Source organism: Hypomesus transpacificus, chromosome 17, assembly GCF_021917145.1.
Source record: "Hypomesus transpacificus isolate Combined female chromosome 17, fHypTra1, whole genome shotgun sequence".
NCBI classification, from domain to species: Eukaryota; Metazoa; Chordata; class Actinopteri; order Osmeriformes; family Osmeridae; genus Hypomesus; species Hypomesus transpacificus.
In genome coordinates this window covers 6,519,915-6,543,381 of record NC_061076.1, presented here as the reverse complement: position 1 = coordinate 6,543,381, position 23,467 = coordinate 6,519,915, and the positions used below count along the sequence as shown (strand labels likewise).

At 49.8% G+C, this 23,467-nt stretch overlaps 1 protein-coding gene across 4 annotated transcripts; it reads left to right on the top strand.

The window, feature by feature from the left end:
• Positions 1–516: 516 nt before the first annotated feature.
• On the top strand, positions 517–21,643 carry brd4 (bromodomain containing 4). Of its 4 annotated transcripts, XM_047037492.1 has the most exons (20): positions 517–600; positions 2,819–2,934; positions 11,004–11,409; positions 11,552–11,689; positions 13,092–13,227; positions 13,374–13,717; positions 13,915–14,325; positions 14,433–14,561; positions 14,685–14,906; positions 15,150–15,385; positions 15,505–15,842; positions 16,692–16,793; positions 16,897–17,298; positions 17,490–18,329; positions 18,440–18,546; positions 18,689–18,836; positions 19,002–19,132; positions 19,294–19,499; positions 19,918–20,194; positions 20,354–21,643. In XM_047037492.1, the coding sequence occupies exons 3-20, from the start codon at positions 11,161–11,163 to the stop codon at positions 20,420–20,422; spliced, it is 4,485 nt and encodes a 1,494-aa protein (XP_046893448.1). In that variant the 5' UTR covers positions 517–600; positions 2,819–2,934; positions 11,004–11,160; the 3' UTR covers positions 20,423–21,643. The 4 variants fall into 4 exon arrangements, with proteins under 4 accessions (XP_046893448.1, XP_046893449.1, XP_046893446.1 ...); XM_047037493.1 differs by lacking the exon at positions 2,819–2,934 and having other exon boundaries at positions 533–600; XM_047037490.1 differs by lacking the exons at positions 517–600; positions 2,819–2,934 and adding an exon at positions 5,853–6,610 and having other exon boundaries at positions 19,002–19,126.
• Positions 21,644–23,467: the final 1,824 nt, after the last annotated feature.

Here is a 23,467-nt window from a genome sequence, read left to right as displayed (position 1 = left end):
AACCAGACTGTAGTATTAATTATTAAAATTGCAACTTGCAACTGCAGAAAGGGAAAAGAAGGCAAAATGTTTCTAAAGAAAATTAAGGTGACCCGATGAAAATATTGCCACCAGTACCATAATCCACCACACGTCGTCGCCAATGCATCATTTTGCAAACCTTTTCCATACGCTACTAGTAGGCTTTGACGGTCATTTCCAACATTCCTTTTGTTACCAGGTGAATATGATATATCATTTTTACACTACACTGTGAGGTGCAGGACACAACATATACAATTCCTGAGCAGAGTTTGACAAAAAAAAACACACATATGGTTTTGTTGAATATTATTTCGAAAGCAACTTTCAAAGAACAACTGTTATGAAACCAGACAATTAAAAAATACATTCACTATTTTCTTATGTATAAATGGTTTTCCACAAACTGATGAGGATAATGTGATTAGATAAATATGGGGGGGAATGTTATGCTTTAGTAAGTAGCTAACGTTTCTCACGTCCCCTCTGCGCATAACGTCATCAACGACAAGAGGTGTTTGTTCTGGATCTTGCTTGGGAGAGAAAGATCCCGCGCGCCCTGACATCCAAATTAACAAGGTAAATACAACCCAAGTTGCGTACTGTTGAGTTTTAGAGTTGCAAATAATACGTGTTTTCAGTAAATAAACTCCCAAGTCAGCTTAATGTTAGGTCTCTGTGCTTCGTTGTTACATGGTCGCCATGCATGCCATGTCTATATGCGGCGCCAACACATACTGACTGGCTAGCTGGCTAGCACAGTAGCACAGTCTCAGGAGCGAGTCTCTGACGGCGGCCTACTTAGCTGTCTCTGACTTGACTAGCTGGTTCTGTCTGTTTTAGGTGTGGGGCATTACGCCATACAGCCTTTCCAGGACAATTAAGTGTAATGTTGAATTTAAGTTAATTGAGGCAATCATATTGACAATGAGTTGCATTGCCTGTCTTGTCACACGCTAAAAGTAACTGGCTAGCTAGCTAGCAGCTTAGCGTATGTGAAAGGGTGACTGATGATAATGGCGCACACTCTCGTCGTCTCGAGACCTGTGTTTTGGGGTTAAATTATGTAGTGCTGCCTACATTCACAAACAATACTAGCTTGATGTTGTGTAGGTAACGGACTGTTGAGGGTCTTAATGTTACTAAACTGATCACTAGTTTGCACGCTAATTACAGTTTGTTGTGTTGGTTGGGTGATGCGACGGAGTAGCTACTTCCGATTCTGCTCTTTTTGCGGATTTGTTGGCGGATAAGTGGTATTCATAATTGCCGTTACGCATGCCGGAACCGTAATACCTCTTCCAGTGGTGGTAGTGTTATGAATTTGTAGTAGCACCAAATAGCTTAGCTGTAAATGGTTAGGTTTTACAAGATAAATAAGTAAGAATTAACTGTATTTAAATTGATCATTGCAGTCTCGACTAAGGAAAATACATTTCCGTCTTCAATAACAGATCATACGGCGAGGTTACTACTTTGACATTTTGCGTAAGATTAACGTTAGTCTAACATTGAGGACCCTGCGCGCTTCGACTGTACTGTACAGGCTAACTAGTTTGCCCCTGCAGTGGCCTACCTCCATAAGTCATTTATCTATCCAAATGTTTGTCAGGATATAATATGTAATACAGAAATTGATTAGTCAAACTGTCAATTGAATTGTTGTAAAATGTTTGATAAGCAGCTAGGTTTATGTAGCCAGTGGAATGTGCTAGGAACTGGTCAGCCAGCTAGCTTTTGAGCTGTTCCAAGTCGCCATTTTGTGCTAGCAGAGGTAGCTAATATAGAGATCAACTTTCACCACAAATATGAGGCTACAAGCAAACGACCCTGGTTATTTCTTATGTAATGGTCTGACATGAATAAAGGAACATTTTACAGTGTAACTATCTTGCAGATGAGACTTGCGAGGTCAACTCAAGACAGTCTTTAGAGTCGCTGTATGTGGTAGTAGCAGGCTAGTAGTATTTCATACATATCCCCCATTCACTAAGGCACAAATCAACGCATCGTACACAGCTGCTTTTATGTCCATGTCTGATGATTTCATGTGTCATTACCACAGCCAATTTGTTATAAATACATATTTTAAAGCATGCTGTTAAAGATCCGACGTTTCATGTCACCATGATAATCTCGATATCTTTCACCTTTCATCTAGCTCAGCCAATGATGTGAAACCTCGGTTCAGTGACGTATATAGGTAGTTTCTGGTACAAAGTGCATTAGCTAGATAGCAATTTTGAAGACTAATGGGGGCGTGTAAACACAGCCTGGGGACTATGAAGGGGTGAGCTTTTGCAGGTTACTCTGACCCGAGAAACACTAGGAAGACCATGTGACCAGTGGCTTGTATTTTGGGTACAATGTATGCTGCTGTAAAACATCACCCCCTATCTGGGGAATTTGGGGGGGGGGGGGGGGGGGGGGGGGTATTAGGCCTTTTTAATTTCTCACTCTCTTGGTCATTTAGTGTTGCGTAACCTTTGTGGAAACGGCTGTGTGAACGTTCCATGGCATCTTCACCCATGTCCGACTTGTGGATTATGTCTGAATGGAGAGGAGTGACTGAACAGGGACAGTTGAATCAACTGTATTGCAACAAATCAATGTTATGTAATTAGATGGAAAGCAACATTTCCTCATTCTTGTTTACTTTTCCTACAAGCCTTGCATACCTACCTTACTGATTGTATCAATTGTGTCCACACCAGAGCATGTGTCCCTAGTACTTGTATCTGTGAAGATGTTTGTTTACCTCCACCCTACTCATTGTCCTTCTCCTATGTGTGTATAGGTAATCTGTTAGCTGGGATACTTCTCTGGAACAGGTGACGCCAGCGACTACCTCCCTGGAGAAAGTTGGAGATGAAATGCACTCTCTTGTGAGTCGCCACACAGGGATACAAAAATGTAAGTCGTAAGCTCGCTCATTGCTACATCAATAATGTAGCCTTTACTGTACACGGATCACATGCTGACAGAATGAGTTATGCAAATACTGCCAGTAAACCAGCACTGTAATCATACCTAGCACATTTGGACAGAATGTCAATTAAAAGTCTCTTAAGATACTGTCAGTCAATGAGTATATCTTTTTGGTGGGTGTCACTATTTAAAATGGTAAAAAGTAAGACTGTCCGTAAACTAAGCCATGCTGTTAGTATTTGTTTTGAATATTGAACAGTCAGATCTCTCATGTCGTATCATGTCTGATTTATTTTGTACTTAAGTTATTTCATTCATAATGTATGTGATTTATGAAATGAGCGTATTGACTCATGACACGGAAGACATGTTTTATTCAAACACTGGGATCCTCTTAAGGACTGCATCCCTTCCCATCTGCTTCTTCACCCTATGTGTTAACTCACTGCCACCTATACACGCACTACACACAGGACTAACTCACTGCCACCTATTCACGCACTACACACAGGACTAACTCACTGCCACCTATACACGCACTACACACAGGACTAACTCACTGCCACCTATACACGCACTACACACAGGACTAACTCACTGCCACCTATACACGCACTACACACAGGACTAACTCACTGCCACCTATACACGCACTACACACAGGACTAACTCACTGCTACCTATACACGCACTACACACAGGACTAACTCACTGCCACCTATACACGTACTACACACAGGACTAACTCACTGCCACCTATACACGCACTACACACAGGACTAACTCACTGCCACCTACACGCGCACTACACACAGGACTAACTCACTGCCACCTATACACGCACTACACACAGGACTAACTCACTGCCACCTATACACGCACTACACACAGGACTAACTCACTGCCACCTACACACGTACTACACACAGGAAGAGCAGATCGCCCGCTCCCTCTCTTCTGCCCTGGGTCCCTGTTGGTTGTGGCTGTTCAGATTTCCCAGATGATTAATAGACTCTGAAGGTGCTTCCTTGCCGAGTCTCATCATGTCCAACTCTGCTGCTTCTCCTTGTGACCCAACCCCCATCCCCTGTCACGCTGCAGGCAAACCCTCCCCTCTTCCTGTCCCCCTTTCCTCCTCTGAGTGTTGCTCTCCTCCCTCCCCCCAGCCCTCAAACGGCAAGGCCGTTGCCTTAGCCTCACCCCGATTCACTGTAGATTGGAGCTTTGTCACTCTGGCAGCTGCTGTATTGTCTGTGGGAGCGGTGGATGTGGCACGTGGGCAGACTGGAGGGGCTGCCCGGGACGGCGTCTTGCTGCCGTAAAGAAGGGGTCCGTGTGTGTGTGTGTGTGTGTGTGTGTGTGTGTGTGTGTTTGTGTGTGTGTGTGTGTGTGTGTGTGTGTGTGTGTGTGTGTGTGAAATCAGAGCGCATACATCTTTCACTGCCCTCCCAACAGGGGTATAGAGATCAGGGCTGTGCATTCACTCTTCTGCCATGGGAGGGGGTGGGGGGGGGGGGGGGTAGGACATCTAAGAGATTGGAATATGGTCATTGTATGGACCTTGACTGCATCTGCCGTGTGTGTGTTGGAAAGGGTCGATATTTTCATCTCCAGGTTGTAGATTTCGGCTCTGCCCCCCCAATCCCAAATTTCCCAACTTTCTTTATAATTTTTCTGTATGATAAGCAGGAGATTGATTGTGTATTTGGGGAAGGTGGGTTGAGAGTTGTAGATGCTTTAAAATTCAGCCCCCTGTTTTCCTTTTAACTGGCTTAATCCTCCCATTTTAGACCTTTTTTAATATGTAGAACTATGGTTTGCATTAACTATGTGTAGAAGGTCTCTTGAATAGCACATCTACCGAACAAAGTATAATTACATTCAGTTTTCACAAACTTGCCTGACTTGCAGTTCAGGAATACAGAAATCCGACGACTTTAATAAATGCACTAGGCCCTCATCTATGGATTCAACCTTCGTAAAGATCACAAATAGATTTTATTTTCCGCTCGTGAAACCTTGGACCTACACCTTAAAAAAAAAAAAACGTTGCGGTTATGTTTTTGATCAGCATCAATTCTGATTGGTTGTGAGCGTGTCAGGTAAATGAGTTCCCCCCCGGACACCAGTAGCGTCCGTATTCCCCTCCTCGATACCCCTGCGGTACAGTACCTCACGACATTAGCACTTGGGTGGTCTTTCTTTCTCTTGCTCTCTTTCTTCTTCAGTCCCCTTTCTACTCTCTCTCCCCCCCCACTCAACCACTGTTGGTTACTAACCCTTTCTTTCACACACTCTCCTATTTAAACTGCATCTCCCTGGTTGCATCTCCACCGCTGTGTCGTCTGAAAGATGTCGCGTAGCCTGATTAGTGTAATTTCAATGAGTCATGATGACTTGAATTGTTTCTGTTGCCAGATGGCTGAGCATGGGGTGGGAGAGAAATGAACTGTCTTCAGAGGATATACTTGGGCTCTCCTACACATGCGCACACACGGATAGCAATAGATTATTGGATATTATTTACCCCGGTGTGTCCCACTCATCCTTTGCTCCTCCAATCATTTCCGGTAATGCCTCCCCTTTCTCTCCCTGTTCATGTACAAAAAAAAACCCCAGCTTGCAGCTTTTGTATCGGTGTTGTCTAGACATGTGTGAATGTGAGGGCAGCATGGGAGCGTAGAGCAGATAAGGGAGCCCTTGATTTGGTGGGGGGGAGGCGTGCACAAGATCAGTCTAAGGGGAGGGGAGCGAGTGGGGGGAGGGGTAGGGCATGCAGGGTGAAACGGGGAGGGGGGGGGGTGCAAAAGGTGTAAGGGAGAGGGAGGGAGGAATGGAAAGCAAGGGACCTCAAGCAATTGATGGGGGGGGGGGGGGGGGGGGGGGGGGGGGGAGAGGGAGGTAGGGAGGGGTGGAGTGAGCGTGGGAGAGGGAGGGGTGTGTGGGCTGAGACTGGGCTGAATGAGGAAGCAGCCAGAGCCATTTTCACTGTTGAGTAACTGCACGCTGCTACGTATGCCTGCTGGAGACGGAGCGAGAGAAAAGAAAGTGCTTCGCGTGAATTTTTTACCCGAGCCGTTTCGTCTCCCTTCTCCGTCCTCTCCCGCTCGCTCGTTCGCTCTCTCTCTCTCTCTCCCCTGCTGCTGCTGCCTGCGAGTGGGGGGAGGCCAGCCTGGGGAGGACACACAATGGGCCGGAGAGCCTGTGGCAACTGGGCGGTTATGCTGCTGAGAGGGGGAGGGGGAAGAGAGAAGACCGGCACACACAGCTAACACAGCCTGCCGGCTGCAGGCCTCCACAGCCTCTCCTCTCTCAGGCTGAAACCACTCGGCTCTGAGGCGGCTTTCTGGGGCCTTTTTCTGGAATCATTGACCCGGATCATGGATACGTATTTGCTTGCGTAGATGGATTTTGGGGGATTTGTTTGATTTTTTTGGAGCGGCGAGAACAGATCCCTTTTGGGGTGTTGGACGAGGAAAAAGAAAGGAAGGAAACCCTAACTGCTCTCAGATCAGATTCATTCTTTTTCTGTTTTGGTTTCTGTTAAAAGGAAGGCATCAATGGATTACAAGATGCATGCCAAATCTAATGATTTGCTGGATTTTCAAAAACTGGATGCCCTTTTGGAAAAAATTGCACATTATTCAGTCTCTGTGAAAAGGTAAATTTTTGTTCATACGGAAAGTGTATATATTCGTTTTTTTCTTCTATTCACATTTGATGAAATACAACCCATACTAATCTTGATTTCTAAATCCATGTAAGGAAAATCAAAAGGCATTTCTTGAAACTAGCCAAGCAGTATTTAACAGAAACTGAGTGACGGCTCCAGTTAACATCATGAAGTGGGTTCATAGACAAAAGCAAACATCAAGCAAGTATTTACAATTCTGGTCAGAAGACCATGTTGAATTCAAAGTTTCAGATTTGAGTGGTTTAAAGACTGCATTGTTAACCAGTATTCTGCCAAAAGCCCAGAGTGACCAGCCTCCTGGTGAGAGAGGGGGGTGTGTGGAGGGGGAAGGGAGATTCAAGAAGCGGGAGGAGGGGGGGGTATTTGTTGTGGCAGTGGGCTAGTTTTTGGAAACCTCTCCTAATTCCTGGCAGGGCTTAGTAAATTGGCTGAAGCTTGAGAGAGAGAGAGAGAGAGAGGTCTTTTATTGCTCATGGTTGCGTCTGTTCAGAAGTTAAGAAACAGCCCTGTTCAGTGACTCATGGTTGTATGAGTCAAGAGCTTGCCACCTCACTCTAATCACCATAATGTCCATTGAAAATAATAATGTTCATAATAATAGCCTGTCTTGCCACTCGCCAGCTTTTACTTTGAGGGGAGTTGCACCATTTTGATTCAATCCATTTTGGGCCTCCCGGCGTTTTGTAATAACACGGAAACGTCACCGGAGCATCTGCTTCTCAGTAGAGTCCAGTACGGGAGGAGATTATGGACTTGTGGAATAGGTTTTCCACATGGCTGTGTGACCTCTTGACCCCAGGGCAGACTCGATAACGCAGGTGTGACACCAGCATGTCGACTCGTGACCACGTAGCCTGGGTCCAGCCCCCGCCCCACCTCACCCAAGACGGAATGTATTTTCCCTTGAGGAGCCGGGGACAGCCTGGACTTTGGGCTTTGGCGTTTAGTTTACAGCCCCTGTAGCCTGCTGGCGGGTTCTTCATCTCCCCAGGGCGAGCATGCGTCCACGTGGGCGGGACTGGGGGAGTGAGCGTGGGGCCGGCCGGAAGTAGCCATGTGGTGCAGCTGTGGGACATGCCAGCCTCCAATGACACGCATACTCGAGATGTCTCTGATGGTTCGGGGTTAGGGGGGGTCGCTGTCTCCGACAGCAGTGTTTACAGTGATTTAAAGGAGCGCGCCCCCCCCCCCCCCCCCCCCCCCCTCAAACGTCCAACCAACCTGCGGAAATGTCCGACAGTTGTCTAACCTCTGCTCGTTAGCCACAGCAAAGAGAAGATTCGACCATAGAGTGCATATTTTGAATGGATTCATTTTCGTGTGGGTGTGTTATTGTCTATTGATAGTCTGTCAGAGGGCACTGCTCCCTTGTGAGTGAGGGGGGGGGGGGGGACAGGGTGAAAGAGGAGAGGTAAGAGATGGATAAGCCTTTTTGGTTGAGTTGCATTAAATATTAATGCGTTTTGTTTCAGGCGCACAACCCCCCAAAAAACCCAACCTGTCCAATGTTTTTGACCAGGGGCTGAGTGTGATTCTTAGACCATAATTTTTGTCTGAACCCTCCCACTGAACATAAATGATTAATTGTTTACTTTCAGGAGGGACACAGCCATTTTGTTAGCGGAATCCCCCCCCCCCCCACACACACCCCGCCCCTTTTTCCCCTTCATGTACGACAGTAATCCCAAGGCTGTCGGCACTGCCAGATATTTTACCCTCCTTAACCAGAGCCACTTCCTCCCCTTCAAACATTCCACAGCAGTCTTGCTGCAATGATCTATGTTGAGGCCAAAAAGTCAAGTGTTCTTCCAGAGAAGAGGGGTGTGTTGGCCGTGCCCTCGCGGGACGCTACGGATTCACCTCTGTTCGTATCCTTGCGGGTCCAGGGAACTGTAAAGTCGGGGGATCGCCTCTGAACAGCGCACATGGCCCCTTCCGAATGGAAGAAGTTGTCATACCTGTTCCCTGGTGCCCATTGTTGGTTTCTAGCCATGAAATCATGGCTGCCGACCCCCAGTGAGAGGTCAGACGAAACTCATGACTTCACAGGGCTCATGTCGCAAGTCAATTTACATCCTGATTGGATTGTCTTTTGAAATGAACATGTCCATTGTCCCAGTGAAAAGGGGTCTTGCCCAAGTTAAACTCGGCCCCACTTTAAATGTGTTAGGGCGAGAGAGTTTCACAAAAGGTATAAGTGCCGAAGATGAGAGAGGGCATTCTTGGCCTGGTTAATCTTGTTCGCCTCGTCTTGTCAGGCTATTTGGGTTCAGGGATTGATGTGTCAACAAATAAGAGGCTAAACCCAACAGAGGCTAAAAAGTGAAACGAGGCTTGCCATGACAACATGCATGTTTTGATAGCAACTGTAACTGAGTCGCTGGCTGTTGTGGACCATCTGGCCCGGCTGTCTGTCTGTGTAGAAACACTGTAGCCCAGCTGGAGCAGGCTTCTCCTGCGTCTCCGACGAGTCACTGTGGAGACCTGGGATCGTCCCCATCTGCTGGAGCCACTCCTGGTGCCAGTTCTCCAGCCATCTGCACTGTTCCTGGCCGGCCAAGGGGAGCAACGTCTAAGGGGCCTGTCTTAGACCAGGAAGGGACCAAGGGAGTCAGGTGGCTGAGCGATTAGGGAATCGGGCTGGTAATCTGAAGGTCGCTAGTTCGATTCCCGTCCGAGCCAACTGACGTTGTCCTTGGGCAAGGCACTTCACCCTACTTGCCTCAGGGGACTGTCCCTGTACTTACTGTAAGTCGCTCTGGATAAGAGCGTCTGCTAAATGACTAAATGTAAATGTAGACCAGGCTCCCCTGTGCTTTCTGGCCCTGTTAGGACACCATTGGTTTGTTTTTACAGGCCACACACGCAGTCTAGTGTGTCAGTTGGGAAATAACTTGGAACATTTTCACTGGGACGGTTACTAAATCACTTGGAATCACTTTGGTCCGTTCCTTGTTTTCGTTGCGTCCGGTGGTGTCGGAAACCTGCAAGGAGTGGCGGGTTAGGTGCCAGACGCATCGGAATGATTTGCCTCTGACGTCATCCCTCGTGTGGGTCAGAATGTCATATTCGGTCTGAGAACGGGGGAGTGATCATGTGTACTCGGAACAGCTTCCTGCTTCTCCCAGGGTGACTCATCAAGAATGCTGTTAGTCAGAGAGCCGCAAGGCGCTGTAGGTCCTGAAGCCGTAACGGTGTGTGTGTGTTTACCATTCTGAGGGATATTTTCGAGCAGGTTTTACCGACGCCCTCCTGATCACTGATATTTCAGTTTTGGAAGGCAGGCCTTGTTCCCGTTGCCTATTTTTAGCGGAGACGTTCTAGAGCCGCGCGCGGCCTTGGGCAGTGTACTATCTTAGCTGTCTTTGTGCTCTGCTGTGAACACAGTGTCTCAGTGTGGAGAGGACGGTTGTTTTTATACTGCCTGATGATGGTCAACATTTGCTTAAAATCTCCCAACCAAATTTAAAAACCTCCATATCAGATTCAGTGTTGTGTCTAGGGATGGTAACAAACCACAACACAGACGTTGCCGAGCCCAAGACTTGTAACCAAACCGAAACCCATCTCCGTTACGGTTGAGCACGTTGGTGAATGTTTGTTTTTCTTCTTCCTCTCTTTGGGGGGGGGGGGGGGGGGGGGGGGGGCTGCCCGAATTCCACAACGTGAAATCGAACAGTGGCGCTTGATTTCCGTGGATAGCACGTGCCTGAGCGAGTGGCATGGTTGTCACTCTGACCCCACGAGACTTGTGTGGGGGCGACCGTCCGTTGGCCAATGATTGAGACTTCCTTGGCCGGGTGCTGCCTCGCGCGCCATACCAGGACACAACCTACTCTACTTTTAATGGGGGGGGGGGGGGGGGTATTCTCCTGCCACGGACCTGTCGTCAATTTTCAAACTAACCTCTGACACTCCAACACACACGTACACCCAAGCACTGAATAATACATGACATGCCATGTTTGGATATCAGGAAGCTGCACCTCATGCCTTGGTCCGCTGTAGTCGCGCGCAATTCCAGTTGGTTTCGTGACGGTGCTCACAGCCTTGGAAGAAGGCTAGTGCGCTTAGATAATAGGTGTGATTTTAAAGAGGATGGTTGTGATTACTTCAGTCATCGTTTTATTCATCAAGTCATGACAGCAACCCTAAGAGGGTGGTGGTGGGGGGGGGGGGCATGGTGTCTAAAGTGGGTGTATGATTAATAACAGTGGTGATTATAGTCTAATTGCGACCTGAGTGTAACGGTGTTGAGCAGGAAGACGATTAACGACTGCTGATGCGATGTCAGGAAGTGGGCGAGAGACACCTCCCCCCATCTCACGTCTGTGCTCCCCTCTCTCTCCCCCCCACACAGAGAGCCCAGCGAGGAGTGCAATGGGATCAGCGGTGCTCTCTCCGTGGAGTCCGCGCCGGGCTCGAGACTGAACTGGTGTCCCGCGACCGCCCCCGCCCCGGCCCCTGCTCCAAACCCCGCTCCGGCCCTGGCGCTCGCGCCCCACCACCTCGCCAGCATGGGAGACGGCCTGGACGCAGCGCAGATGTCGGGCCCCAGCAGCGGCAGCAGCCAGGGGCAGCCCTTCAGCCAGCAGCCCCCCGGCTCCCTCAACCCCATGTCCCCTGCGCTCATCAACCCCAACAGGCCCAAGCGCCAGACCAATCAGCTGCAGTACCTGCTCAAGGTGGTGCTGAAGTCCCTGTGGAAGCACCAGTTCTCTTGGCCTTTCCAGGCGCCTGTGGATGCAGTCAAGCTCAACCTGCCTGTAAGTGGCTAGCTGGCCATTGTACTATGGTGGGGGATGAACAACAGTGGTTGGGTTATAAAATATATATATATATATATTGTATTTGTGCTTACCTATGTTGTTGGTATGGGTGTCATCATAGCAATATTCCTGTTTTCAGGACTACTACAAGATTATCAAGTGTCCTATGGACATGGGAACAATCAAGAAGAGACTTGAGACCAGTTACTACTGGAATGCCCAAGAATGTATTCAAGACTTCAATACCATGTTTACCAACTGCTACATATACAACAAGGTATGCACTGCACTCCATAGTCAAAGATATGCACTGTAGGGCTGGGCGATATGGGTAAAACATTTTCGATATAGAGATTTGTATTTCCATTTAATAGCGATATTTAAGACGATAGACCACAGATCCGTAGTAGTAGCAAATTAAGTCTCCTCCTCAACTTTTTCCCTACACTCGGCATAAAGTTTAGGCAGAGCGGTGTAAGAGAGATGTTTGCGGCCAGGGAGCACGTACCTGGTCACAAGTAACTGAAGCTTTTTAAAACCTTGCTTTTTATCAATAGCCTACTTATCAATACCTTGGCGCAAACTCACACTTTCTGCATGTTCCAACGAGTGATTTTGCTTCAGGTGATAAAAAAAGGTTTGTCGTATTACCAGACTTGGTAGCCACCTGTCTGTTTACTACACAGTTTGCGCCGAACATTGCTCTGCTCTTTGTCGGATTTCAAAAAGCCAAACCACTTCCAAATAACTGAAGAAGACAAACTCTTTATCAATCATTTCTTCATTGGAAGTTTCTCCCTCACCATGGCTGTCGCTGCCACTGTTTTCGGCAATAAGACTTGTTTTCCGCGGTTAACATGAGCTTCTCCACTTCAGGTGCTCAGTATATTTTAGTGAGCGTAGGGTACCATTTCTCTGCAACTTCCTGCTGCATCACAGAAATTAAATGGACTGCTGTTCTTAAAAATTCTCTATCGACATTATCGAAAATGAATTAATGTTACGATATCTATATTGAGGGCACTCATTACTTCGATATTTTAACGATTTATTGCCCATCCCTAATGCACTGCACTCCATAGTCAAATGGCTATCAAGGTGTTTTCTTACTCGGATCTACAAGGTGTGGAAAATATTCTGTGTAGATTATAATCAATGGAACACTGAAATTTGAGACTTATTTTTAAGATATTTGGTTTTCTTGTGGTTTGGTTTAACAGTTTTGTTTATATTCCTGATATGCGCCTCCTTCAATATTTGTAATTTATAAAGCCTTTGTGGATTTTAGTCTTCTACTTTGGATATTGCGTTGTGGAGAAGTGTTGTACAGTATCAAACCAAGCATTTGGGGGGTGAAGTAAATTCATAGTGAATGTAGTGTGTGTATGAACATTGTATCAACCTTTTTTTGTTGTTGAAAGTATTGATCTATTAGAACTGACACCAGATTATAATGCAACATGCCTTTGTGACTAGAAATGGGGGAAGGGATCTGAAAGGTCTAACTTTTGACTTTGGACCGTAGGATCTCAGTTTTTACTGTAATATATTGTGTATATATTGTAAAAAAAAACTACAACAACCAGCCAAATGTGTGGTGATGGCCATCTTGTACACAAGTAATGACATAACCCGAGTACCCAGGTGCAGCCATGACCAGTGTTTGTCTCCCCCTGCAGCCTGGAGATGACATCGTCTTAATGGCCGAGGCTCTGGAGAAGATGTTTCTCCAGAAGATCACCGAGATGCCCCAGGAGGAGACTGAGATCACCGTCATGATGGGCAAGGGACGAGGCCGGGGTCGGCGAGAAGGAGGTGGGCCTCAACTCTGCTGTGCCTGATAGCTCTGCCATCCTTCATGATCCACGACTTCCAAACATTTAATGTCGTTTACATTTTTTTTACACACACACGCGTCCTCTGTAAACTCGCTCATCTTTCCGTGTCTGTTTTCTGCCCAGGTTTGAACTTGAAGCCAGGGCCCATGTCCGACTCTCCGTCCACGACTCCCCAAACCCGTGGCCTGGCCAGCCTTTCCCCAGGGCCACAGACCAGAGGACCAGGGCAGGGCCCGCCTTCTCTACCTCCCCAGCCCACCATGCAGGCCCTGCCCTCCCGCGTGCCCCCTACGCTACCAGCCAGTCACGCACCGCAGCTGGGAGCCCCCTACTCCCTGGGCCCGTCTGACTGCACTCCCCAAGCCCCCATCATGACCTCCGTGCCTCCCCCCGCCCAGACCACCCTGCCCCCCCTGTTGATCCAGAGCGCTGCCCCCATCATACAGAACCCCGTGCCCATGCCTAAAGTAAGTCTGACTGCGATGGGGGCTGGGGAATATGTTTTGAGAGGGGCATATTGTTCCGAATGCTTTTGATGGTCCCACCCACCAGCGTGTGCATCTTTTTGCGTCTGGTCTGAACGGTCTTTCTTTCTCTGCCTCCCCACCCGCGACCCCTGTGTTTCCTCTCCCCCCTCTCTGTCGAACCTTTCACCACCTCCCAGCAGAGAAAGAGCCAGAAGAGGAAAGCAGACACGACGACCCCCACGGCCAACGACCAGCTGAGCGAGTCGTCTCCCGCCGAGTCCAAGTCTGGCAAGACGTTGCCACGGCGAGAGAGCGCCCGGCCCAACAAGCTGATTAAGAAGGAAGCGCCCGACTCCCAGCACCACATGGGCATGAGCCTGGGGCTGGGCCTGGGGATGGGGATGGGGCTGGGGGCAGGGGCGGTGGGAGGCCACAGCCCCAAGCAGCAGGAGCAGCTGCGCTACTGTGCGGGCCTCGTGAGGGAGATGCTCTCCAAGAAGCACACTGCGTACGCCTGGCCCTTCTTTAAGCCAGTGGACGTTCACGCGCTGGGGCTACACGACTACCACGACATCATCAAACACCCTATGGACCTAAGCACTATCAAGGTGCGTCAGTGGCGCCATCGGTTGAAGGGTCGTCATTTGTTTGGTGTATGTTTTGGTGAAGGGGGGGTACTGTTGCTGGTTGGTAATAGTACTGCTGTGTGTTGTAGGCAAAGCTGGAAAACAGGCAATATCGGGAGGCCCAGGAGTTTGCTTCCGACGTACGGTTAATGTTCTCCAACTGTTACAAGTATAATCCGCCAGACCACGAGGTGGTGGCCATGGCACGCAAGTTACAGGTAAAACACAGAGCAGACACGTGGCCACGAGCAGTCTACCTATTTATGTATACTTAAATGCCACTCAAAGTGGTTTGTCGGTTGTCCTCACCCGGGGCTGTTTTCCCTCTGCGCGTGTGCCAGGATGTGTTTGAGATGCGCTTCGCCAAGATGCCAGACGAGCCTCAAGAAATGTTGGCCTCCGCTCCCATACCGGTCCTTCACCCCGCCCCCATCAAGCCCCAGCCACCGATGGGCCCCGCCTCCTCGTCCGACAGCTCCAGTGACTCGTCGTCCGAGTCCGATTCCTTCACGGACGACTCGGAGGAGGAGAGGGCCCAGAGGCTGGCGGAGCTCCAGGAGCAGGTGAGGAGGAGGAATGAGGAGGAGGAGGAGGGGGGAGGAGGAATGAGGGGGAGAAAGAATGAGGGGGAGCGGGGAGGTGGAATGGGGAGAGCTAGCGCATGTTTCCGCCGTCCCATTTGAGTGGTTCTGTGCCACCCCTGCCCCTGTGACCACTGGTTTGTGCTCTCTCTTCCTCTCACTTTCTCTCTCTCTCTCTGGCTCTCTCTCTCTGGCTCTGTCCCTCTCTCCCTCTCCCTCTTGCAGCTGAAGGCTGTCCACGAGCAGCTCGCCGCGCTCTCCCAGCCACAAGCCAGCAAACCAAAGAGGAAGGAGAAGGAGAAAAAGGAGAAGAAGAAAGACAAGCACAAAAAGAAGGGAGGCATGCCGACTCTGGTGGACGAGATCCAGGAGCCTGTGCCGGCGCTGCAGCTCCCTAAGAAGACCAAGAACCACAACAACAACAACAAGGATCTCCTGCCCAAGAAGCCCAAGAGGCCCAGGTAGGTCCCTCCAACCCCCCACCACTCATGCTCCAGGGCTACGCACTTGGCACGAGACACCATTTTCACCTCGAAAGTTAACCGCGTAAAAAAAAATCTCCGTCTTGCACCTCCCCCAGCAGTAAGAAGGAAGGGGTGAAGAACAATCGGTTGCTAGCCCCCCAGGCGGGGGGGCCCCCTACCCTGCAGCCCGTGCCTGGCCTGGAGCCTGAGGAGGACCTGGGGGAGTGTAAGCCCATGTCCTACGAGGAGAAGCGTCAGCTCAGCCTGGACATCAACAAGCTCCCCGGGGACAAGCTGGGCCGCGTGGTGCACATCATCCAGTCCCGGGAGCCCTCGCTGAAGAACTCGAACCCAGACGAGATCGAGATTGACTTTGAGACGCTCAAGCCCTCCACGCTCCGGGAGCTGGAGAGATACGTGTCGTCCTGTCTCCGCAAGAAGAAGAAGGCTCCCGGTGAGTCGCGGTTCCGTCGGAGCATTCGCAAGTCCTTGTCGCCGTATTTTTGTGGAAATAAAACCGCGGCTTGTACCCCGATTTTACGGTTTTCTGGTGGTTGTACGGCTTAAATATCGAAGCGGCGTATAGCCCGGTTTTAGAACAAAATGGTGGCTTTGTCCCAGGATCTCTACAGACCGTGCAGCTGATTTAATGCTCAACACTTGATGGGGGTCTTATTACTTGAAAGAGGTTTTCTTTCAAGGAAGATTATTTACTGTGTCGTCTCAGTTACACTATCAGGGCTTGGGAATACAGTGACTTGCTGAAGTAGGCAAATGGCTAGTAGAACATAACATTTCATAATACATTTCAGTAAATCAAACAGCTGCAAGACCCAGTGAAATGTTATACAGCTAGCAAACCAACGTTAGCTAGCATCGCTAACAACATTGGCTAATTCAATTTCGGTAGGCTATCCTCAGGATTTGCAAGATAGCAAAATTTATACTATATCAAAAATAATTCTGTAGACATAAGAATGGATTTTGCCACGCATGGACATACTATCCACAACCCAAGAGTTTGATACGGCATGCTGTAAGATCGCCTATACTCATGCATTACTTGGTATCATTGTTCCCGTATCAAGTGCGGCATATATTCCAGGGCGGGTTATAATCCGATTTTCAAACACAAAGCTCCCATTCTGGTGGGGTGCGGTTTATAGAAAATGCGGCTTGTTTTCCGAAAAATACGGCAGTTTGCTCTGGGGTTTTTCCCCCCATGGCTTGTCACTGTGTATTAGAGACCTAGGGTCAGTCACCTTGTACCTCAGGGGTTTTGACGGCGTCTTATGTTCCGCAGTGGTCGAGAAAACCATGGAGGCCATGACTGCCGCTAAAAAGCCTGGCTCGTCTTCAGACAGCAGTGACTCCAGCTCCTCCGACAGCGAGGACTCTGAGATAGGTGAGACCCCACTCCTCCATAAGACGGATCCTTTTGTGTGGCGGGCGAAGGTCTTGGAAGGAGACTTCAATGTGTTTTGTTCCCCCCCTTTCCCCAATGCCAGGCATGGTGCCCAAACTGAAGAAGAAAGCCCAGGCCACCAAGGAAGGGAAGAAGCCCCACGTGAACCCCATGGGTGGGGGTCCTGTGGGCTCCCACCCCCAGGTCCCCATGCTCCAGCCCTGCCTCCAGATCAAGCAGCAGCCGCCACAGCAGCAGCAGCAGCACCCTCCTGCTCCGGCCGCCTTCATGCCCCCGCAGGTGACCGCTCTGGAGTCCTCCCAGATCCTGGAGAACAGCTTCGACTCCCTGCCGCACTTCGGCCAGCCGCTCATGCACCTGCCCCACCACGCCGGCCACGCCTCCTCGCCGGCCCCGCCTCACCTCAACGCCCATTCCGCCGGCGGCCCCGTCTCCCCGGAGACCCACCCCTTCCTCAACCAGCACCCCATCCTCACCTCCCCAGGTAGGCCCTTTCTCTAGAGGAACGACTTCTTCTTATTATTATTTTTATTATTATTATTTTCCATGGGATGCCTGAGATGAGGAAGGTCTGTTTTGCGTTAGTCCAAAATGATGTCACGGAATTGAATTGCCGGTGCGATTCCTAATTGTGTTTTCTCTCCCCCCCCCCCCCCCCCCCCTTCCCTGCTGTAGCCTTACACAACGCTCTACCCCAGCAGCCCTCTCGCCCCAGCAACAGAGCAGCACCTCTACCCCCCAAACCTCCCCAGCAAACAGGACCTCCGCAGGCCCAGCCAAGCGTGCAGCAGCAGCAACAACAACAGCAACAACAACAGCAGCAGCAACAACAGCAGCAGCAACAACAACAGCAGCAGCAACATCACCAACACCCCCAGCTCCAGGCCCAGCAGCCGCCACCGCCCCAGCACCACCTCCCCGCCAACATCCTCCACCCCTCCCAGCCCCTGCGCCAACGCCCCCTGTCCCCTCCCACGCTGACCCCGCAGAGCCTGCTGTCGTCCCAGCCCCCCCAGATGCTGCTGGAGGACGACGAGGAGCCCGTGTCCTCCCTCCCCCTCAGCCAGGTCCAGCTGTACCTCCAGCAGCTCCAGCAGGGCCGCCAGGCCCAGCAGCCGGCCCAGCTCATGCAGTCTCTCCAGGCCCGCCAGCAGCAGCAGCAGCAGCAGGCAGGCCAGGCCCCGCTCCTGCAGACTGTCCAGGTCCAGTCCCAGCTCTCCTCCCAGGCCTCCCTGCCGCCGCCGCCGCTGTCAGTCCAGACTCAGGCTCAGACCGCTCCCTCCCACCAGCCCCAGCAGCCCCCACAGATGCCCCCTCATCAGTCCCGCCACTTGCTGCACACCCAGCAGCAGCAGCAGCAGATGGCCTACGCCCAGGGCCCGGTCCAGACCGCTCAGCCGCAGCCCGCTCAACACAAGGTGTCCATGCCCCCCACGAAAGCACAGCCCGTCGCCCAGCAGCAGCAACAGCAGCATCCTTCCCCTCGCCAGCTCAAGCCTGACCCCTATAACACGGGTGAGTTCCAGAGGTTGGGGGGACGGGGACCAGTCTGCTATGAAAGCCACCGCTCGTTGCGCTTGTGATCTGTGGTTCCTAACAGCCCCTCTCCCTGTGTGCTCCGACAGGCCACCTGAGAGAGAACCCCTCCCCTCTCATGATGCATTCCCCCCAGCTGCCCCAGTATCCTCCTGTAGCTCACCCGTCTCCCCCTCACAACCTGCAGCCCAAAAAGGTGAGTGGAGCCTTGCCTAAAGGCCGAAATAAGGGGGTGGTGAGGTGCCGATGTGGGGGTGTGTGTGGTTGAGGAGAGAGAGTCTGTAACTGCTGCGGTGCGTGTGCGTGTGTATGTAACGGCCGCCGTGTGTTTTGAACAGCGAGCGCCTCAGGCCCACAGCGGGGTGAAGGAGGAGAAGCTGCCCCCTTCGCCAGTGATGCGAGGGGAGCCCTTCAACCCTGCTATGAGACCAGACCCTCACAAGCACCCTGACAACAAACCTACACTACCAGGTCACAGCCAGCAAAGTGAGTCAACACACACACACACACACACTCACTCTCTCTCTCTCTCTCCAGCTAATGCCGTTACCTGCACGCACACACGGGTATGTTGAAGTGCGTGTGTGTTATAGGCTGGGTTCTGAGACTCTGTGTGTGTGTGTGTGTGTGTGTGTGTGTGTGTGTGTGTAGATGTGAAGTCCATGGACAGCTCCAGGCCTGTGATCCGCTCCTCCGAGCACAGTGGGCCGCCCCCCTCCCTGCAGGACAAGGACAAGTTCAAGCAAGAGTCCAAGGCTCCCGCCGCCCCCAAAAAGGTACAGGTAAGTTGTCCGTCCCCCCGTCCCCCCCCCCCCCACGTCGCCTCTGGGACTCCATTTCAAGTCCACGACACCACACCAGCACCTTTAGACGACGGGATGTCGAAAACCGAAGAGGTTATCACTCGCGGGTCCGCTTCACCTCCCCCGTCTGTCCTGTCCAGGATGTGAAGCTGAAGAACATGGGCTCCTGGGCCAGCCTGGCGCAGAAGTCCACCTCGGCCCCCTCGTCGGCGGTCAAGTCGTCGAGCGACAGCTTCGAGCAGTTCCGCCGGGCCGCCCGGGAGAAGGAGGAGAGGGAGAAGGCCCTGAAGGCCCAGGCCGAGCAGGCGGAGAAAGAGCGACACCGCCGAGAGCAGGAGAAGCTACGGTGAGGCCCCGCCGGGCATCCCAGAAGGGAAGCTTGGAGAGGGAGAGGGGGGGAGAGAGAGAGAGAGAGGGGGGATAGAGAGAGAGAGGGGGGGGATAGAGAGAGAGAGGGGGGATAGAGAGAGAGAGGGGGGGGATAGAGAGAGAGAGGGGGGATAGAGAGAGAGGGAGAGGGGGGGAGAGAGAGGGGGGGGATAGAGAGAGAGAGAGAGAGAGGGGGGGGGGGGGATAGAGAGAGAGGGAGAGGGGGGGAGAGAGAGAGAGAGGGGGGATAGAGAGAGAGGGAGAGATGGGGGGGGGGGGGAGAGGAGAGAGAGAGAGATGGGGGGGAGAGATGGGGGGGGGGGGAGGAGAGAGAGAGGGGTCTTCATATCCTGAGGTGTGTGATGTCATGTTTTGCTCGTGTGTGTGTCCCTCAGGGGGCGTGATGAGGAGGAGGTTCTGGAGCCTCCCAGGAGGGTGCACGAGGAGCCTCGCCGACGGCTGGAGCAGCAGCACGTCCAGGTCCCTCAGCAGCAGCAGCAGCCGCCGCAGCAGCAGCAGCAGCAGCAGCCGCCCCAGATCCAGCCCCAGCCCGCGGCTGTCCAACAGCCCCCCCAGGCCCCCACGCCGCCTCAGCCCTCAGCCCAGAGCGCCCTGGACCAGCAGAGGGAGCTAGCGCGACGCCGGGAGCAGGAGAGGAGGAGGAGAGAAGCGGTGAGTGTTTTCGGAAAACTCTGGGGGAGGGTTTTTTTAGCGGGTGGGAGGACGCCAGACTTGTAATTCTGCAGTCTGTCGTTGGGCCTTTTTGGGTTATTATGTTATTATAGTTATTATGCCATTTGAATCATTCGGATCCCTCCTCTCTCTCCACAGATGGCAGCAACCATTGACATGAATTTCCAAAGTGACTTAATGGCTATCTTTGAGGAGAACCTGTTCTAAGGAGGGCGAGAGAGGAAGAGGAGCCAACGGCAAAAAGGACACAAACTCGAGCCGTGGCGGACTTTCTAACGACAGAGGCGATTGAGAAGCTATAAGGATATGACGGTTCCTTCAGAGACTCGCCGTGAGCAGCTGAACCAGCCTGGACTGTAGAGGGCTGGAGGACATGGGGGGGGGAGCTGCCGCCGCTCTGAGACAGCCTCAGTGGGACGGCTGGACATGGCTAACAGGGGGGGGGGGGGGCGCTTACATTGTGTCAGGGGTCATTTCCAGGGGATCTGACCTTGTTTGCCTGCGACCGAGAGGGGGGGAAAAGGACTCCTGGCATCTTCGCTTGTGTCACACGAGGACACGAAAGGAGAGACTTATCATGTAAATGAAAGGCATCGCTACACAATAATGTAATGCTCTGATAATGTGCTGATGGTCTGCGCTAAACTGTTCAGAAACTGCCAGATGTCTTCTTTTTTTTTTTTTTTTTTTGAGTTGGTTAAGAATACTAGTCTTTTATGTTGTATGTTTTGTTTGTTAGAGCAGAACACATGCAAGAAACTGGTGTGGTCAGGTGGGGGTAAACTTCCATATATATTGTGTATTTTTCTCAGCAGAGATTGTACAGCTTGCCTTACACCTTTTTCCTATACACACACACACAGACACCCCCTCACACACACACACACGTGTGTGTGTGTTGTTGGCTATATCACTTTCCCCTTGCCTGAACATGTGAACAAATCAATAACAGTTAGTCAGGAGGAGACTTTGTTTAGGCAGACTTTTTCATTATGTAGGATCTACTGTAAAATAAGTATTTTCTTATACTACAATTACTGTTCATTCATGTTTGAACCCCCTCACCGATATCCACCCCCCCCCCCCCCACCGACGTCTATGCCAAACAACCATTACTTTATGCTGAATTCCTAGTCCTTAAATGCTTCTTTTAACATGTTTTTAATATATTACGCCCCCCCCCTCCTCTTCAATTTCAGTTCTTCACAAAACGTGTATTAGAAAAGGATAAATATAATATATGCATTCATTATTCCAGCAAGTGTTTATCCCAAACGGAACCATTGACATTTTACTTTCTGCATCTGCTTATCTGGTGGGCTGGGAGGGGGAGGGGGGGTTAGAATCTCATCAGTAGAGAGGCAGCAGTCCAGCGGTTTCTGAGTTTTGCTTCAATATGATTTTTACAATAAATGTATTACATCTGTATTTGTTTTACTTCTGAACATGACATTGATGACGTTAATGTCCTTCACAGCTGGTACACATTTACACTACTGAACAAATTAGTTTGATGAGAAACTGAGTTGCTCCTTATCCTTTTCACTTGTATTGACCTGACATTTTGCAGTGCTCAGATCTAACTATACGGTTTGGCTTTGGGCCAGTTCCTCTTTTGGAGAAATCGACTCTGTTTAAGGAAGGGGGTAGGAGAGTTTAACCACAGACATATAGTGAACAACTTCATTTGGCTCTTAACAAAAAGAGAAGCTTATTTCAATTTAATTTCAGATAATGCAGAGAGCTGAGACCTGATAAGCTCTCAACTAGTCTTTGCATGAGTCTTGTTCACAATTTTATTGCAAGTTGACAGAAGACACACTGTTGGCAATACATAATATAATAAATAATCACAAAAAAAAATTAAGTAAAAAAAAACACAAAAAAAACTTTGAAAAAACTAAAACAGCTCTGATTTATATCATTGTTCTTGTTCAATTCTAGTGGATGTGAGTTCTAATTCTGTTATCTGGAGTGTGTAAGGGGGCTAAGGCTCAACGTGAAATCTGGCCACGCCCACTTCAGTTCTCTCTTATGGTGTTTTCTCCAGTGCCTGTATTGTATTGCGATTCTAGTTGGCTTATATTACACTTGGGGTGGGTGGGAAATGGGTGGTGTAATATTTGAAGGGGGTGGGGAGGGAGATTTTTGGGAGAGCTTGTGTAGAAAGGCAAAAAGGAAAGTTGGCATTTTATATTTTACCCATTATCAATATTCAGGTTTAAATCTAGTTTTAGCTGGACTTCTATGATGAGTGTACACTTGACAACTACTTTTTCAGTTTGTTCAATCAGTAAGTTTTAGGTAGACATGTTTTCAGTGTTGCCACGTTAGCATTTATGAGTGTCAGTCTAGACCTTTGTGTGAATAGTTGGATGAATGTGAGAGTGTTGATGTATGATTTTAGTTTGTGGCGCAGGGAGGCATGTGACACATTTTAGAACAGCATTCTATCGGGATGAAAATACACAAATTGCTTCAAGAGAAAGTGTTTCTCTGCTTAAGTCACCTTTTTCTATTACAATGAAGTCCACCATATATGAATATATATAATTTTTATTGTTAGACTGGTTTTGAAAAGGTAAAGAAACTTTTCATTCCTTATAAGCCTTTAATTTTTTTTTCCTCCATGATATTTGTTGGACGTTATGTGCCATAGATATGGATTCTACAGAGAATGTGCTGACTGGAGAGTTTGCTTTATTCAGGTATTTTGTGTTACATTCGTTATGTTTTGGGTTTTGTGTTCAACATTTTCCTCGATTATCGTTTGGTATGTGAGTGGTCTATCGAGGTCTATGATTCAATCTGTTATGATCATGGAAGAAACTCATCTCTTTTATAGAAAATAAAAAATAAATAAAAAATGTTGGTATTGATTCATTTCATTTTGCGACAAATGTTGTTCCTAACCAAGCAATGTATTTGTGTCTCCAAGTGTGATGGTGCTGTGCTGAACCAATAATGGGGCATCTAGTCATGAACAGACCGCTGGTGTTGTCGTCACAGGATACAATCTGACGGGCACAGTTTGTAACACTGTCAAGGATGCATACTTCATCAGAGGACTGGGAAGTTAAAAAAAGAGGAGGCGGAGGTGCCAAAAAACTGAACATTCTGCAAACCCTAATAACACAATCAAAATTTACAACAGAGAGTAGGCCTAATTCTGGCCTAAATGAATACATTCAAGAATGTCCTTTTTGTTGATTCCGACCCAACTATGTCTGTGCTGTTTACTTTTTGGGTAGG